The sequence below is a fragment of the Tiliqua scincoides genome, chromosome 6 (genome assembly GCF_035046505.1).
Source record: "Tiliqua scincoides isolate rTilSci1 chromosome 6, rTilSci1.hap2, whole genome shotgun sequence".
NCBI classification, from domain to species: Eukaryota; Metazoa; Chordata; class Lepidosauria; order Squamata; family Scincidae; genus Tiliqua; species Tiliqua scincoides.
Genome location: NC_089826.1, coordinates 76603448 through 76621803, shown reverse-complemented (window position 1 = coordinate 76621803; position 18356 = coordinate 76603448). Strand labels below are relative to the sequence as shown.

General features: G+C 41.5%; 1 protein-coding gene across 1 annotated transcript in view; it reads left to right on the top strand.

Annotated features, from left to right (window-relative positions):
• The window catches only part of TBC1D19 (TBC1 domain family member 19), a 67125-nt gene extending 49183 nt beyond the window's left edge, over nt 1-17942 (top strand). The window contains exons 15-21 of the mRNA XM_066632154.1: nt 1392-1436; nt 3286-3318; nt 5361-5470; nt 7857-7948; nt 9964-10079; nt 12751-12821; nt 17550-17942. Of these exons, the coding sequence (XP_066488251.1) occupies nt 1392-1436; nt 3286-3318; nt 5361-5470; nt 7857-7948; nt 9964-10079; nt 12751-12821; nt 17550-17624 (542 nt within the window). The 3' untranslated portion in view covers nt 17625-17942. The remainder of the gene's footprint in view (nt 1-1391; nt 1437-3285; nt 3319-5360; nt 5471-7856; nt 7949-9963; nt 10080-12750; nt 12822-17549) is intronic.
• Nucleotides 17943-18356: the final 414 nt, after the last annotated feature.

Sequence of the window (18356 nt, the reverse complement as noted above, 5' to 3'; positions counted from 1 at the left end):
AGGGCTGGGAAGGCTGCTGCCTCTGCTCTGGTCCAGAAGCCTCCTCCCTGGGTAAGCTGGGGACTCGGGGGAGGAGGGGAACCCCGACACCAGGTACAGTTGCTCTCCCCTTAGCTACACCACTGTTTGTGAATGTGGCTTTTAAAATATGTGAATTAGAATTCAATGTGACTTCAAGGGCCAGCCCAACCATGAGGTGCCCTGGTCATCTTAGGGTATGGATTCAGGGGTGGATATGCAGGAACCCACCTGCCACCAACCTCTGCCACCATGAGAGCACCTGCCATCTCCCCCCACCCCATGGAACAGGCTAGCTGCACACCCACTGTTGCTACCTTGGGGTCAGGTCACAGGCCAATCTCACAAGAGTGTCTCCCCATCAGTGTATCAGGAAGTGAGCCGCTCCTCCTTATCCTTTCTCTTCTGTGCTGGATTTGAAAAGAAGGGAGGGAATGGAAAGGGAAATGGAGAGAAGAAAGAAAAGTGCAGGGCATCCCTTAAGCATCTGCCCAGTGCTGGGGGATGACGACGACGGCACCAATTTCCATAGATTTTGGTCCTTGTTTCTTGGATTGTGACAGTCTCCACTGAAAACATAAAAGCTTGTTTTTATGTTTTCAATGGAGACTGTCACAATCCAAGAAACCCATTTTCCAGAAAAGTTCTAGATGGGGCAAAGCACTAGATGAGCAGTGCACCTACAAGCCCTTCTGTAGTTGGAGCCCTGCTCCAAAAGCTGTTCGGTGTACCTTTTCTGAATGTCTGAATTAACTTCTAGTTTTGTGTTGATCTCCACACTTTTCATGTCGACATCAGTGCTTTCGCCCAGGCATCTGGCAGAGGGCACCCCACTTGTTTGAAAATATTTCTGGGTGATGGGTGGAAGGCTTCATTTTTTTAGCTTTGGTAAACTGCTAAAACTAATAACTGTCTGATTTAGATTGGAAAAATGGTATGGAAATCAAGAACAGAACACCTCCTCCCCTCACATTGCTTCTCCAATTAGCAGTCCAATGCAAAAGTGAAGGAAATTCTGGTGTTTAACTCAAATGAAGAAAGGCAAAAGCAGCATGCTCCCTCCTCTGTAGCTTGCCTGAGTATGGAGCCATAAGGGAATGCAGGATTGTGTACTTAAACATCCATGGCTAAATTCTACTTAAGAGACTTGATTGACGATGTGATTAAAACAAGTTCAATTAAAATGTGTGCATCTCTGCAAGGGCCATTAATTATTTTGCCACTTGTTAAGGTAGATTAGTTTGGAGATTGGTCTCTCATGTGAATCTGTCGGTTTCCTAGATAGCCAATTATTTTTAACCATGTCAAACAAACCTGCATTTTCACACTATTTGTCTATTACTTACTTGTTTTAATTGTCTGTACTTTTACAGGGAAACTTGGAATGGAAGAATATGCTGTCTTTTATCCACCAAATGGTAAAGAAGTTGTGCTATAGTCCCCTCTAGTGGGAAAAGGAAAAACTGCAGCCATTTCTGGTAGAAAGTAAATTCTGAATTATTCTTGTCTCTCTGGCTGCAGATAGATAACAGGATTTTTCTTCTGAGAGGTGATGGCAGTCTGATTGAACCATTGTGGTCCATGATTGCAATGTACGCTCATCCCATGATTGTATCTGACGGAACAGTTTTTGCAGACTGTGTTTACTTAAAACGAAGGCCAAACGAAAACCACCCTGAAAAATCTGTTTGTCCAGAGAACTTAAGTGGGACAAAAGAAACTGCATATACAACATGGGTAGTGATACTTCTATAATACCAGCTTGTTGGGGAAAAGACTCCCGAATTCATCTCCAGCTTTATCACCCCAGTTTTTACTTTATCATGCTCATTTGAGAGTTGACATTTGTGACCCTACAAGCAGGCAGGAAACCAGAAGTTTAGAAAAACACCTTGTTCAGCACCAGCTGAATCTAAGTTGGTAGCACAGACCAGGTCCTTCATGGTGGTAGAGGCAGCTTTTAGTGATCTTGGATTGGCACCATGAACATCTCTGCCTTTTAGATTATCTGTTTTTCAGTTTAGCTCTGACTATCTGAGACTTGATTCTGTGGCCCTCTAGATTTCACTTTTTTTAACCACTCTTCAAATGTATTGATCCCTTGATGCCTGCAAGGTCATGACTCTCCTTTTGTGAAAAGGAGACAAAAGTTCTCCTGCATTACTCGGCTCACATGAACAATGCATTCATGCCTGCAGTTCTTTTACTTCCAGTCAGCCACATGGCTTATCATTGGCACTATCTAAAGATCTGATAAGTATAAGGTGTTAGGGTGCTGTAGAAGAGAGAGCTTCACAAAAACACATTCTCCTTGCTGAAATATCACTTCAGCTATTTAAAACTAGACTTTAACTTCCAAAAGCCTATGCTGTCAGGTCAGTTTGTTCTCTCAGGATTTGTTTACTTTATGGGTGGTTTACTTTATTATGTCCCATAATGGGGCATCCTGTTCCTTTCCATGTAAGGAAACACCTTACCAGAGCTTCCTCTTGTTCATCAAGTTTCTATATCATGCTTATGAATTTACCCAACAGGGCAGTGTGGGTTTAATGACCTGCACATCTACATGGGGTGGGGGGAGTAGATCTGAAAACTGATATATGCAACATTTAAATTGAGGAAAGTGTTGGGTAATATTGAAGAGTGAAATGTGGACCTGAAAAACTGGAGTCCATTATCTATGAAGCTTTTGTAGCCTTAAAAACAATTGTTTTCTTGTCTCTCATATTTGAAGGCAGAATGCCTTAAGGGATATTAGAGAAATTCATGTTTGTTGCAGATCTCTCTATTAAAGCCATTAGTATTAGGACACAAAAAATGCAAACCCTTGTGTGTGACTTTAGCTACATGTGGATCTTCAGCAAGCCTGAATGATTTGTGATGTGCTGTACTAAATATTATCCATCCATCATGTATTCAGGCCTTCCAGGTACTTGACAAATCTCACCCCCTAGTTTTATTTTTTATTTTTCTTTTGCAGTCCCAGACAGGCAGCAAAAGCTGGTAGTTTGTCAAGTCAGGTATTGGTGGATTACATTTGGTTTGGTGTATAACAAATTATGTAGGTCTGGTCTACCATTTTTAGTGGAGCTATACAGTTAAGGATGTCCCTATAAGTGTGGTATGAATTAGACCTCTCCTTCCACAAAACATTTTATTCAGAGCCTAGTCTTTTTCCTACAAGGTATAAAGTTGTGTCATCATGAACAGTACTAAAACTATGTATTGTTTAACAAAGAGTAGTAAATCAACGTTTTTCTATTGCAGGTGTAATCCCTTTCCATGGCTTTTCAATGTACGGTAAGTAACTCTTGAGTACTAGCATCAGAAATTAAAATTAGGTATGATTCATTAAATAGGAAAGTCAGTTCATATTGTTTTGCCATGTTGTTGTCCTGTAGTTTTTGATTTTTGTTTATGTACATTGGATCTGGGGCCAACTTTTAATGACAAACAGTTTGAAATCCCATTTACATAATTCAGGGCCTGATCCTGTCCATGGAATGTGCTGGCGGATCTCACAGGATGCCTGTGCATCCTGCAGGCCACTTTTTTTGGCGGCAAGCAAGGCTAACCTAAGGCCCAGAAAGCTCTGCTTGGCCAACAATGTTCTGCAGAGTAGTTGCTGAGCCAGGTAGGTTGGCAGTTGGGGATGGATTGGGGTGGGGCAGGACAGATCTCAGCTGCAGCAATACCTGCCAGATCGAATGCTCCCATCCTTGACCCAACACTCCTCCTTGGACCAACAGGTTTACACCAGCAAAATGGCTGGTGTAGAGCTGAGTCCGTAGCGGCTCAGGCGGAGGAAATAAATAAAAGATTTCTTACCTCTCCCTGCTGACCTGGTCCCCAGCCTGGTCCCCTGCTGTGGGATGCAGCAGAGGCTGCATTGGTGCCGCTGTATCCTGCAGGCCAGCTGAGGATAGGTTTGGGCTGTAAGTGCCTTATGAGGGATAGCAAATATGCAACAATACATTCACATTTTTGCTTACTACTATAGGAAGAGATGCATCTGTGGGAGTAAGGTTTTGCAGACTGAGCCAAAGGCATATCATGGCCTATGCAGAAAAGAGATGCAGTTATTGCCTGTGATTTATCTTATCCTTTCAGTCAGCATCTTCCCAGCCCCATTTCTCTTCTGGGACTTGAGCTGGCAAACTTGGCAGTGCAGGTCCCAAGACGCCTATTTTGGGTTGGGAGGCTTACGTGGGGGGTAAGGGATTTTACATTTCCCTTTCTCCGCTGAAGCCTCCTGGCCCACCCTCTCCCCTGCTATGGATGCAGTGTTTGCCAGTTTGGTGTCACTGTGTTGGTGGTGGGCTGAATACATAAGATCAAACTCTAAAGGTATTGTTTGCACTTTTTACCTTTTATACCAAAAATGGGTATAACAGTATATAAATAAACTGGTGGGTGCCTTAAAGAAGTTGCTTTTGAGTGATTAGATATGGCTATCTTCAATTGCTTGACCATGATGAGTATGTGGAGCAAAACGAAAATGAAAATTGGCATAATCTGACCCTCAGAAAGTGCTACTGGTATGTATTTTAAGACCTGGGGCTGGTTCACATATGAAATAGAAAGTCCCTCTGCAGTTCCTGCTTTTGGCATGCATGTCCTCTCACATATGGGCCAACCTGAGTCTGCAGCGAGCAAGCGAGCAAGCTTCTACAGGAAAACAGTCTGGGAGTCACAGGGCTAAGATGTCTATAGGAGCACCTGAGGATTTTACATTGTCTGTAAATCTCCTCCCATTCCTGGTAAAAGGGTGGAATAAGAGATGCAATCTCCAAGAGAATATAAAGAGAATAGGCCTTAAGGTGTTGGTGTACAACAACTCCTGCCCTAGCAATTACCTAGGTATAATATGGTTTAAATAGCCTAGCCAAGGAATCGGTTGGCCCTGTTTATTTGCTGAAGTCATCCTGGAGGCTGCTCCTGCTGTAACTTTAGTCATGGTTTTTCCTTAGGGTAATGAGGGGCCACTCATTGTGTCCTGCGGAAAACCATCTTTGTCTGTTTGCCATCATTGTCATTTTTGGGCTGACTGGCTCAAGTGGCTGACTGGCTTGCATTCTCGCTCTTTGATGGCTGTGGCCTATAATTTTTGGGTTTGTCAATAAAAAGCAATACTTGAAGACTTATCTTAGAAGAGAAAAATCATGTCTGTTCCACAGCTCTAGCTGTTATTGATACACTTGCTGCATTTAATTTTACCATTATAGAGGACTAGGAATATTTCAGACAATGCCGTTTTTAAAAGGACTGTCGTGCTTTATGGGTCCTGTCGTTATTTTAGCATTTTGCAATTCTGAGACGACAAACATCTTTTATCCTTTCAGTTGCTCCTCTTTGTTTTCTGTACCATGAACCTTCCAAGCTGTATCAGATATTTCGTGAAATCTATGTCCGTTATTTCTTCAGACTTCATTCCATCTCTTCTCATCCTTCTGTAAGTGTAATATGAACATGTTTCAATCCGTATCTCTTGTTTATAAGTAATTATGTACAGTAATATGGAGAATTAATAATGTAAAATATGTCTGTACTGATCCTTGCTCTTTTCTGGAAGATCAGGATTGATGTATAAGAACTTTGTGGAACTTGTAGCAGCACCTTTAGGTACTCCTCAATAGTAGGGGTATATTCCTGTTTTAAAAATAGCATATGAAACTGCCTTGTCAAGTCATTTGTCCATCTAGGTCAGGGCTTCTACATGGACTGGTTGCAGCTTTCTGTGGTCTCAGACTTGGGACCTTCTGCATGCAAGAAGGGACAGCTTCGCTCCTGCTTAGCAAAGACTTCTTTGAGCCTTGGAAGACAGATTTACTGCCCAAAATTAACCTGGGCTAGCATGCTAGATGCAGGGCCCTCAAGCACATTGCCCACTGCATCCAGCACACTGATCAGGGATCAGGCTTCTTGGGAGAGGTAAAAAATGAAAAATTTACTTACTTTCCTGGCTGCTGTATGGTCGCTGATGGGACTCACCAGATCTGTGCCAGCTGTTTTGCTGGTGTGGCTCTGAGGAGTCCTGCAGTCTGCTGGGGCAGGAGTTCAGGATACGGCAGACCCCTGTCCTGACCTAATCTCTGCCCCTCCACAGGCAGTATCCTACCAGCAGCCAATCTGTGGCGCATGACTCTCCAATTGCCTTGCTGGCTGCAAGTATGAGGGTTGATGTGCAGGGCTGTCTGTGTGCTGTGATTTCCCAGCAATACAAGAGGGAAAAGACAGGATATGGCTGTGGGTGCAAAATTCAGCTGCTTGAGAATCTTTTCAGTTTTTGTTTGGTTTCTTTTTCTTTTTTCTTTTTCTCAAAGTAAGGTTCTTGTTGTTATGGGTGCAAAGTGTGGAAGGGTGTGAACAGTGCCTGCTGGAATCTGAGAAGGCCAGCAGGGTTGACTAAATAAAAATGTGCAGTGGCTGTGATGGGGTGGGGTTCCCTCCTGCCCTGTAGCAAGCAGATGCAGAATGAATTAGGTAAGATAATTAAAACTTCAGATATATTATTCAAAATAACGACATTTTATTTTCGTACATGTCCCAAGGTTCAGTGTTCTTTAGTGTGATTTTTGGGAGTCCCCCCCCCAGTACAGAGCCATAACCTTGATTACATGGTACAAAACTAGATTCAGGAAACACTTAAAGTCTTGCTGAAATCATCTTTATGGCATGCCTTTATATATGAAACGTGTGAGATTTAACTGCTGGCTTGTAGCCCTGCAATGTGTGTACTTACGATAGAATAACTATTTACATACCTTTTAGAATCTGATCTCAGAGTATTTCGTTAGTGCAAGCTTATGTTGGTCCCTGGGATTTGCATTCCCAGATCATGTTGTCAGTGCGATCTTGTCTTAATCTGTATTTGCACCATACAAATGCAAGTATTGTAAATGGGTGCAAAGTGGGGGGAATCGTTTGTCCTATTTTAATATTTGTTTTAAAAATGTATACCCCATTTTTCTAAAAGATTCAGGACAGTGAGCAGAATACTGATTAAGAATAATAAAAGCAAGAAACGATGCAGAGAGCAGAAGCAGGCAGAAAACCAATTTTTTTAAAAAAAACACTTAAAAAGAGGAATAGGAGGAGGGTGAAAAAGCAAGCAGTGATGGTGCCAAATTAACTTCTTTGGCAGGATGTTCCATTGTCTCGGCACCACCACAGAAAAGATCCTGACCCTTGATCTTACCTATTGTACTTCAAATGGTGGAGAGACACAGACCAGGGTTGGTTGATTGTCTCAGGCTGTTTAAATCGTTACAGTTCAAGAACAGCACTTCCAACTGAGCTGAGAAACACATTTGTAACCAGTGTATAAGATCTAGAATCCTATTTGTATAAGATCTAGAATCCTATTGGGCTGTGAATCCTATTAGGATTCACAGCCCAATCCTAAGCAACTTTCCAGCATTGATGCAGCTCCAATGCAACCCTGAGGTAAAGAAACAAATGTTCTGTTAACTTGAGGAGGCCTCCATGACTGCTTTTCCCACTGCAGGATGCAGCACATGCCCTGTTGGCATGGCTGCATCAGTGCTGGAAAGTTGCTTAGGATTGGGCAGTCAGTCTGACAGATCTCTCCTATGTCTGGAGCTGACAGCATCTCAATTTGAAGAGATGCCCTTAGTCAAAAGAATTGTAGTCTAGTAATTGAGTTTGAGTAGGTGCTGGTTTGGCCTTGTCCTGTTGGACAATCCTATTGGATTGGGTCCTTATATTCTGAACTGCTATATATGTTTTTTGAATGATGAATTGTCTGCAGTTGATACTTTCTGACCTTGTTAAATCTGTTCTTTCAAAATATATGCGTATTTTTCTTTTCAACCAAGGGTATTGTATCCTTATGTTTGCTGTTTGAGACTCTCCTCCAAACTCATTTACCACAGCTGTTTTATCATCTTCGAGAAATCGGGGCACAACCGTAAGTACTGTGACATAAGCACTGGGATTAAAACTTACTAGAAAAGTGGGTCTGCTATACCATGGGTCTGCTGTGCTATACTGCTGTGCTTAATAATACTGGGGAAACTTTGAAAGAAACTGATAAGAATTGAGATGCCTGATATTAGATGAGTAACTCCCTTATGTACACTTGGAAGAGAGCTTTGATGCTCCCTTAAGCCATTCTGAAATAAAGTGAGCTCATGGAAATTATCTGTATGAACAAGTAACACCCTGAACTATTGTGTACAATACCCTGCAATAAGTTTTGATTATATAGTCACTCATTCGTAATTTTCTCAAACTTTCACTGGTGTATAGGGCGTTACCAAATTGACTCAGGGTGCAATCCTAACCCCTTATGTCAGTGCTTTCCAGCACTGACATAAGGGCAGTGAAGCTCCTGGTAAGGGAACAAACATTTTCTTACATTGAGGAGGCCTCCATGAGTGATACCCAACTGCAGGATGCAGCACATGTCCCATTGGCGCCTCTATGCCGTACTGGAAAGCACTGATATAAGGGGTTAGGATTGCGCCCTAACTTGCTTTCAGAAGCACATCCACTCCCAGTGTGAGCCTGGGTGTGTGACTTTCCTCAAAAAGACCAGAATGAGCTCTGGGCAAAGACCCCTGTAACACTTGAGTTCGTCTTCCATATTTGTAGCCATTGCAGACTCCCAAAGGGTATACAAATTTATATATCTTTTCATCCTAACTTCTGCCATTTATTCTCCAACTGTTCCCGAGCAGCAAAGGGTTTCTTTTTCTCTGTAGTATTTCTTTATGTGAAGGTGGTGGTGGGGGGGGGGATGAAACATAGTTTTCCAGGGTATTGGCTGAAGAAATTACACCACCATGGTGAAAACTTTCATTTGACAAGATGCTTTATGTTCTTGCAGTTGTTAGATAAGGAGGTGTTTGTTTTTAAGACAAGGAGGTTTTCGGAGCAGGAAAAAAAATGCATGGGTAAGATATTGGGGTCTAAGGGCCCAATCCTATCCTCCCCCCTCGACCACCAGTGCAACCTCACCGCAAACGGGCTGGGGGCAGATCATGAGGCTTCAGAGAGGAAAGGGGAATCATTTCCTCTTTCCCCTCCGCAAATCTCCCGTTCCACAATGGGTCTCCTTGGACCTGCTCCAGCTCTGTAACTGGCACTAGTCAGAGAAGAAAGAGGTGTGGAGGCTGCAGAATGAGGGGATAGGATCTGGAGCATTCTATAGCCACCCATGTAGGTAGTTTAAGAAAGGTAGAAATGGTATGATAACATCTTCAAAACAGGCACAGATTAGATGCCTCTAAAGCAGTGTTTCTCAAACTGTGGGTCAGGACCCACTAGGTGGGTCACGAACCAATTTCAGGTGGGTCCCCATTCATTTCAATATTTTATTTTTAATATATTAGACTTGGTTCAACCATTGGATGTAACTGCATCTGGGGAAAATGTTACATATATGTACTTTTAACAGGCTACTATCTATATGCTTTTAACAGTGAGAGTCAATGGGACTTACTCCTGGGTAGGTGTGGGTAAGATTGCAGCCCAGGATTGTTAAAAATTTTGCTGCTTGATGATGTCACTTGTGATCATGACATCCCTTCTGGTGGGTCCTGACAGATTCTCATTCTAAAAAGTGGGTCCTGATGCTAAAAGTTTGAGAACTGCTGCTCTAAAGCATCTGCTCAGAACAACGCACATTCTAAGTTTGGAATTGATGTAAAAATGTTTCTTTCAATTTCACTTTTGAATCCTCGTAACAAACAGGTAGCAAACAGACTGAATTAGTTGGACAGGACTGAGGGTCATGCCAGATTTAGTAACAGGAAGAATGATTTCCTCTAGCAGATTTAAAAAGAAAGGAGAAGTACCCTTTTTAATTTAAGGCATAAAAATGTATACAACAGAGATTTAGGGCTCTTTTCCACAAGGCAAATCTATGCTGATTGTATATGAGAAAGAAATATAATGCTATCTTTTCTCACTTCCTTGTAGTCTACGAATATCATTTAAATGGATGGTACGAGCATTCTCTGGTTACTTAGCTACAGATCAGCTTCTGCTTTTATGGGATAGAATTCTGGGCTACAACTCTCTGGAAATTCTTGCTGGTAACAAAAATATATATGTTCTTTAGATTATTATTATATTATTCTTTGTATACAATAGTGCCATCAATATGCATGATACTTTACACAGATTGAGAGGACAAGACCCTTGTCTTAGAAGAAATACAGTGTACCTTCAGTAACTGTGGGGGATCCATTTTAGGATCCCCCTCTCCTGCAGATACTGATTTCCACGGATAATGAAATCTGTGGAAGGGTCTCACAGGACCTCGCAGATGCAACCAGAAGCACCGTCCAGTCACTGGGAGGTGTTGTGAGGTGCAGGGAGGCCATGCGTGACCTCCAAAGGCCTCCAGAAGGCACTTCTGGTTTTCAGTGAGGCCTTCCAGACACAGGCTTGGCACCCATGTTGAGTTAAATCTGCAGGTGCCTAACCCATGGGTAAGGAGGGCCAACTGTAAATGCATACAGTATGAAAGGAATAGACTGTTGGTTCCTCATGGTGTAAACTCAGACTCAGAGATCTTAAATCTTAGGATATTGATAACTAGGAATGGATGGCAAATCCCTCATTTCTATGGATGTATCTTGTACATGCCATTCTGAGAACTGGCTGTCCTGGAATCCTGTGATTCCAGAAGCCACTCACTGTCTTCCAGTTCTGACAGTGTTACGATATTCAGGCAGAAAGGCCTGCTCCAGCCCTTTCGGCTACACCACTTCTGCAGTTGCTGCTCACTTCCTCCACCTCCTTGGCAGCACCAGGTTTCTTTGCACAACGGGGGAGGTACAAGGAAGTTGCAGTGATTTCCTTGTTCTTCTCTTTGTTTCCTGACAAATAACAAAAATTACTGCTGTAGAGAGTAAGTCAGTATTGGCATCAGCAACACTGCTAAGAGAGCTGAAGCAGTGTAGTTGGCTATAGCAACTGCAGAACCAGTAGCTGCCACAGCTACAGCCTCAGAGGCCTCTCTCATTGTGGGGTTTCATTCTTATGTTCCTGTGTAAACCAGCCCCAAAAACATAATACAGAGGATAACTGAACAATGGTTTCAGTCTGTGTAGCCCACCTGGCCTTCTGCACTTATGACAAATCAACAATATTCTAATGTAACAATTGTATCAAAGCTAGAAGGCATTGTCAGTTATTTGCCATACTTCATAAGTGGATGTTCCTAATTGCTAAATTCCTAATTTAGGATGTTCCTAATTCCTAATTGCTAATTGGCTCTGTTAAAGCAGAGCTAAATAATCTGGCAGCCTCCTTCCAAGGAGCAAAGAAGAAAACAAGACCTGGGGTATGCATCCAAACTGTATGTATAAACTATTGCTATTTCTCATTGGTATACAATGATGGTTCACAATCCATCAAGTTAATTCTTGTTTAATCTCCATTGATTTCAGTTGGGAGCGTGGGTTATATGCCACCCTCTCCCATATAGATCAGTGGGATGTAAAAGTGCTTAAGTATGGATTGCCTGCACCAAGTAAAATAGATAAGGGACTGAGGGTACAATCCTAACCAAGTTTACAGCAGCAAGGTAAGGGCAATGCAGCTCCATGGTAAGGGAACATACATTCCCTTACCTTGAGGAGGCCTCTGTGACTGCCACCTAACTGCAGGATGCAACACATACCCCGTTGACGTAGCTATGTCAGTACTGGAACGTTGGTTAGGATTTGGGCCTGATTCATACAAGGCTCCAACTGCATAATGCTTACTTGTGTTAATAGGAGTGTGGCTATCACCCTGTTGGTCTGCTTGATGTCCCAGTGTTACATCCAGCTCTTGTAGATCCAGTCTGTATGATCATTAATAACGTTACCCTTCAAAATTAAGACAATGATAAAAATTGCTCAGGTTGGCTTATATGGACAGCCTGTTGTCCACCCTTCAGATGAAACACTGGAAAGTAAGCTGGAAATTGGTTTGGAAATTATATGGGCATACACAGTCTCTCGCTTATCTGTATATGATCATATATGCCTATGTCTTGCCCATATAAATACAGTATAGTACAAATAACTCAAATACAGTAAAAGATATGTTATCCTGCATACATAGGGAATAGTTTGGTTAACGAAATATACTAGTAAACAAGTCTTTTACAGCCCCCTTCTCAACAGAGCTCCCACTGGTCTTGCAGGACCCACTCTGCAGTACCATTCCAACCTCCTTCCTCCCTTTAAAAAGACCCCCTAAGGAATGGAGACATTCTACTTGGTTCCTAACAAGGCCCTTGGGAGAAAATGGAATGTCTCCCTTTCTAGTGGGCTCTTGGGAAGGAGGAAGGTGCAGTGAAACTGCAGAGAAAGCCTGTCAGGTAAGTGAGGTATGAAACGGGAGGGGTGGGGGGGGGCGTTGCTTAGCTGACACTTGTTAAGCAGCATCTAACTGGCATCTTTGCCTGCTTGAGGCAGTGGGTGAAGATTCCAGACAACCAAATTTGTCACTTAACCAAGAGCTGGATAGCACAGCTTTTACTGTGTACTGGTTTGATTTTTTTTTTTTCTTTAAACAACATTCTTATACTAGTTTTCTTGAAAATAAAACTTCTCACAAATTGACTCAATGTTTCACAAATTGAAACATTGGCTATATGTTTTTCCAGACAAAATGATTACTAAATTGACATTAAGACTGACTAGGCCAGAATATCTTTAACAACTAATTAGTATGCAGCCGGTCTAAATATTGTGCATTCTTTTTCAGTCCTGGCAGCTGCTGTGTTTGCTTTCCGAGCAGTGAATCTAATGGAGGTGACATCACTGGCTGCAGCTGAAGTAAGGATAGGTTTCAGTTGGAGAAAATGGAAATAGTCCCTGACGTGTGGCCAAGCCGTAATTTAAGCTTTGTGTGCGCGTAGCGGGCAGTGTGAGGCTCTCTGCTGAAATTCTCTTACCTTGGCTAAAAATTCAGAGGAAGTTATGAAAATATATGTATTAAGCTTCACGGAGTGCCTGTCGCAAGAGCAAAGAAATTTTGAAGCGGGGGTTCTTTCTAAACATGATGACACAGTTAAAATACGGTTTCACTTCTGCTTGGCCTTTTAAGTGACTTTAGTGCACATTAGTAAATTTGTGCCATTGATCTTAGAAGAATTGCAAAGCATATAATATTATAAGGGGAGGTCTGCACAAACGCACCTCAGACCAACTGCTTCTGCTTTTATGACATTCTGTATTGTAGAGGTTTTTATAGAATTGTAGTAGTTTTGCCTTTTATATTAATTGCAATTAACACTTTTTTCTTCTCTACACTTTAATTTAAACTTTTTAATTACTATTCCAGGACATAAGCAAAGCTTTACTTAAACACACCCCACTGCTTGCCCTAGATTTGAGATAATTTAATGAATAACTAAATAGCATTGGTTTCAGTATAGATCCTGGGGGGCATGACCCACTGTTTACTTCCCTCCTTTGTGAAGTAACTCCTGAAACATAAGTTTACCCAGTTAAAGACCTTCATTATCGCAAAATGTTCTGTTTTGTCTGACTCCCTGTTTCTCAAGATCACCCCCAGAGTTTTGGTTAGGATTGGAAGGCAATTGTATACTTCCAGTATGTAAAAAATTGCAGGAGAGGGACTTCTATTGAAGGAGTTTTGATCTTCTTAATTTTTCTAGTGTAGTGGACTATGTGCCCTCTTAAATACACAGAGCACTATCCCTGTATGCCCTTCTTAGTGCTTTCTGTAGATTTTATATTCAGTTATCACAACATCCCAACAATTCTCCCTGTTGCACCAGATTTCTGAGATCTATATTCTTGGAGTGGAGATGGAGGTCCATTCCATCTATATTCTTCTTTATCACGATTTACTGCAGCTTTCTTGTCTTAGCCTGGAGGCTTCTACTGTTAGCATATAATTCTCTGTGTTGCATCCTTCTCCAAAAGTCCTTTTTGGTTATTCTGCTCATTTTCAAGTTCTGCCTCATTGTAAAATGGTATCTCCACAATGCTTTGTCCCACACTGTTCCCCAGTTTTCCCACAGTAGTCAGTTAGAAAAGGGCTTTGATACCTTTCTGATATGAAATGCCTATAGTTAGGCTCCACTTGAACCACAATGGAACCAGCTTCTTTTGTATAGGTTCAACTTGTTCTAAAATGTTCCCAAGTGCCTAACAGTTCTGAATTGTTAGGAACTGAACAGCTCCTAGCATCAATCTGTCATCCATATATTCAGGTCCCACAGTTTTGCCTGACCAGCTGATCCTAAATGTGGAACAGGGAGACTTTGTAAAATGCAGATTTGCTGAAATTCCACATCTTGCCTGAAATCCTTGCGATCTACGTGCGACACAAAGCTGCCATTTTTATGGGGTGGGGGCAGGAAGGGGACAGAATTGGGCGGGGGGGGAAGAAGGAGCAGGCCTGGGAGGGGGATGGAGATGGCAACAGGCTCTGCCACCATATCCTAACCTTCTCCCAGGCCAGGAAACCTGACACAGGTCTCCTCAGTTCTGCACTCACTCAAATGGGGCTGCTGGACGTTTGTTCCCTTACCCTGAGGAGACCTGGCACTGCTTCCCTGACCCCATAGGATACAGCAATCACCATTTTGGCACCTCTAGCTCTGGATGCTAGGGAAGCTTAGGATTGGGTGGTCAGTGTGCTGGTGAGTACAGTGGGCTGGTGAGTACAGTGGGCAGGAGGTCTGGTCTAGAGGGTAGAGCCTCCATTGCCTGAAGATTAACATCCACAAGGTCGCCAGTTCGAGGCCACCGGCACCGTGCGACCTTGAAGCAGCTGGCAAGCTGCAGCTGAGCTGTTCCATCTGCTCGGAGCGTGGGAGGATGGAGGCCAGAATGTTAAACCAGATCGGAGTGTAACACCTTGAATGTAGTGGTTCTTGAAAGAAAGAACCTTCTTTCAATTTGTAAAAATCCCTGCGTGGATTTAATAAGCCTGCCTATGTAAACCGCCTTGAATAAAGTCTTGAATAAAGACCAAGAAAGGCGGTATATAAATACTGTATATATATATTATTATTATTAACATATCTGCATTAATGTTATAATTACCTCCTATAGTGTTGTTTCGTAAAGCATCTTGTTGTCTTGGAACTTTGCCACAGCATTAAAAGAGGTGTTACTGAACTAGCTCCACTTCTTTCACACTTTGCTTCAGGCTTATCTGCAATTAATCAGGCTCAGTTAATAGAGCATAGATGAGAAGTTGTGCATTGTTCTAGAAGTACCTGCTACTGACTCTGTCCTTGACGTGCTATGTCCTTGATCTTTCTTTCATATATTGGTAGCCTTTACCTTATCACACAGGTGCTTAACTTGTAAGGCTCCTTACCTTTTTGTTAATCCCTTCTTACTGTGTCTCTGATGCTTCCAAATAAATGAGTTTATATAATTAGCCATATAGATAAACTGATGAATAATTACAACACATAAGGCAGTAAGTTAACAATAAAATAAATAACAAATTCTTCAAACAAAACATTTCAAAATATTTGTGGGCCATAATGCACCACTGAGCACTGATACTGTAATACTAAACAAAACACATAACTTGTCTCGTATTACCCCCTTCAGCAAAGTTACTCTTTGTCACACTCTGCCTGTTTACCTATATCAGGGTTCTCTAAACTTTCTAGTAGGAGGGCCACATGGTATATTGTACACATTTTTGTGGGCAGAACAAGCAGTTTTATATAGGGTGGATGCAAGCCATGCATGGCACATGGTCCATCTGTTGCAAAACCTAGTTTGTTATGCTTTGTTTAAACATGTGCAAAAATGACACTATTTCCTCTCTGTGATTGTTTTACAGCATTGTTAAATGTAAACATGCGGAAACCGGATTTGTTTTATTGGCAGAAGTGAGGTTAACACTAAATACGTATGGTTTGAGGGTCTTACAGCATATGGTCCAGGTGACTGAAATGAGGGTTAGCCAGGCCAACCCACTTTGGCCATATAGAAAGGAATCCAGTGGACAGAACTACATGTGTTAACTGTCTGACTGTTTGGTTGGGGAAAAAATACTTTAAATTGCTGATGGCTGGATAAAATGTTGTGGCAGGCTAGATGTGGCCCCTGGGTTGTAGTTTGGAGACCCCTGGCTTAAATCAAAGACCTTACTGATCTATATTGAGGGGATTTGATTATCCATATTTAACCCATTTTTGCCCAACCCAAAAGTGTAGACATTTGGTCCCTGTAGCATATATGCAATGTTGGGCAGAAATGGCTCAAAGGACTTACTTATCAAACCACTCTGCAGAGCATATATCTGTAGTGGCTTCATGACATTTGAAGTTCTAATGTTGATGAGTAAGTTTTTCAATAATTGTATGCTAAAATATCAGCATTTTAACAAAATAAATTTAGGGCAGCAGTACTAATATAAAAATTAACACAGAAAAGGTGGTGACATTTAAAACAGAAGCTCTTAACTGACAATCCAAAGGCATGAAAATCAAATTCAATCAACAGTTGACAATCCAATCCATGAAAAATCACAGCCCCTTTTTTTCTGGCATTCCTAGCATATTTCCAATGAAAGGGAATTTCACAATCAAGGGGACACTACAGAAAAGGCCTTGTACCAGTAATAATCATCTGCACTTTGGATGGAGGTGTCACTTCCAAAAAGACCTCCATTTCAAATCAAAAAGGACATAGAGGCAAGCATGGGAGAAAATGCTTCCTTTAGGACCTGAATCTGGTATAATTGGGTTTTAAAGGTAACACCCATGCTGCCATGAAAAGATCATCTGTAAGCTTATAATATTTTCATGGCAAGAGCCTTACATACCTCCCTTTCCCCCTTCCCTAAAAGTTTCATGAGATCTTGAAAATTGCATAGCATCATGTCTCCTGTCTAGGCAGTTCTCCAGACTGGGTAAAATCATCCTCATTCAGATAGCCTGTTCTGCTGTTTCTAGGAAAGTTGCTAGTTTGGGACATGATTTGTTCTGTTGAATGCTATTCTGTTAAAATGCCTGTATCCAAATAGAATAGTTAAAATTGTAATTTTCAAATAAGGCTGATCAAATAACTAACTGTAATAAAAATGCTACTGCCTGAGGATAACTTGATAGAATTGTTAAAATTGCAAACTTATCTCACCAGTACTGCCCCAAGACATTCAGGATAAGGATTCAGAATAAGCAATTATTTTTAGACACAAGATGAAATGTTAGACCCTCTTCTGTACCCATGATACCACATATATTTGAAAGAGGTCTAAATCTTAAAATATAGATTCAGTTGACCTGATCCCTGTCCGTATGTATGGGCCTGACTTCTTAGGAAGGATGAAATTGAAAAGCGGTATAATAATAATAATTAAATGAAATATTTAGTCAAAAAGTGATCCCTGCAGATAAAAGTAAGAGTAGATAAATGACTGTGCACAATTAAAGAAGAGGCTGTTACTAATGGCTTTATTCAGCTATTAACTTTGCAGTATTTTTTAACTATTTAAGAGAAACCTGTATCCTAACTACAAATGTAACATTTTTTTTTTGCCTCCTTCTCTTTTTATTTCAGGCTGTACTTGCCGATCTTTCAACTCTGAAAGTTACACCTCTTCTTCAGATTTTTCTGTTTGCCACGGGCTCTTGATCCCCCCCCCCCGAGCTCCTGGACTGCATTGCTAGACTTCCATCAGATGCCGAGAATAAACTATGCAACATCTTCCATCAAATCGCATTCAAAACCGAATGCTCACGTTTTTGCCAAGAGTTAAATTTGCACTCCTCACCTGGAAAAAAAAAACAAAAACTTCCCAGATGCTTTTGCATATCAATTTACACTGCTGCATGCTGCTGAGTTAAAACTGCAGTACCTGGATGTAATACCAGTCAGACGAGTGTTGATTCACTTCTGTAATATCAGCCAAATGCATGTACTATTAAAAGCAACAAAAAGGAGAAAAAAAAACACACACACAATAATTCTAGATAGTGTTACACTTTCTGCCACCATAATAAGGCTGGAAGGAATTTTCTTGAATTGTTATAATTTGTGATCCAGTCATAACTCTCTGTCATTTCAAAAGTCCTGCAATACTTGAAAAGTAGTATTTCACTTCAACATTGTAGGGAAAAATCATTGCAATACCTCTTGGCAGCATTTCTGAATCATGTCTGACGGGGGGAACATCTTGTTTTATTGTTCTTGGCTGGAGACAATGATGATTTGTCTTTAGAGAGAGAGAGGGGAAGAGAGAGAGAGAGAGAGAGAGAGAGAGAGATGAAAGTAATACGATTGAGGCATCTTTTCCTGTAGTACACGTGCTTGGTCTTTTCTCCTGCTGTCATCTCTGGTCTGTCAGGCTTTGTGGATTTTTGAAGC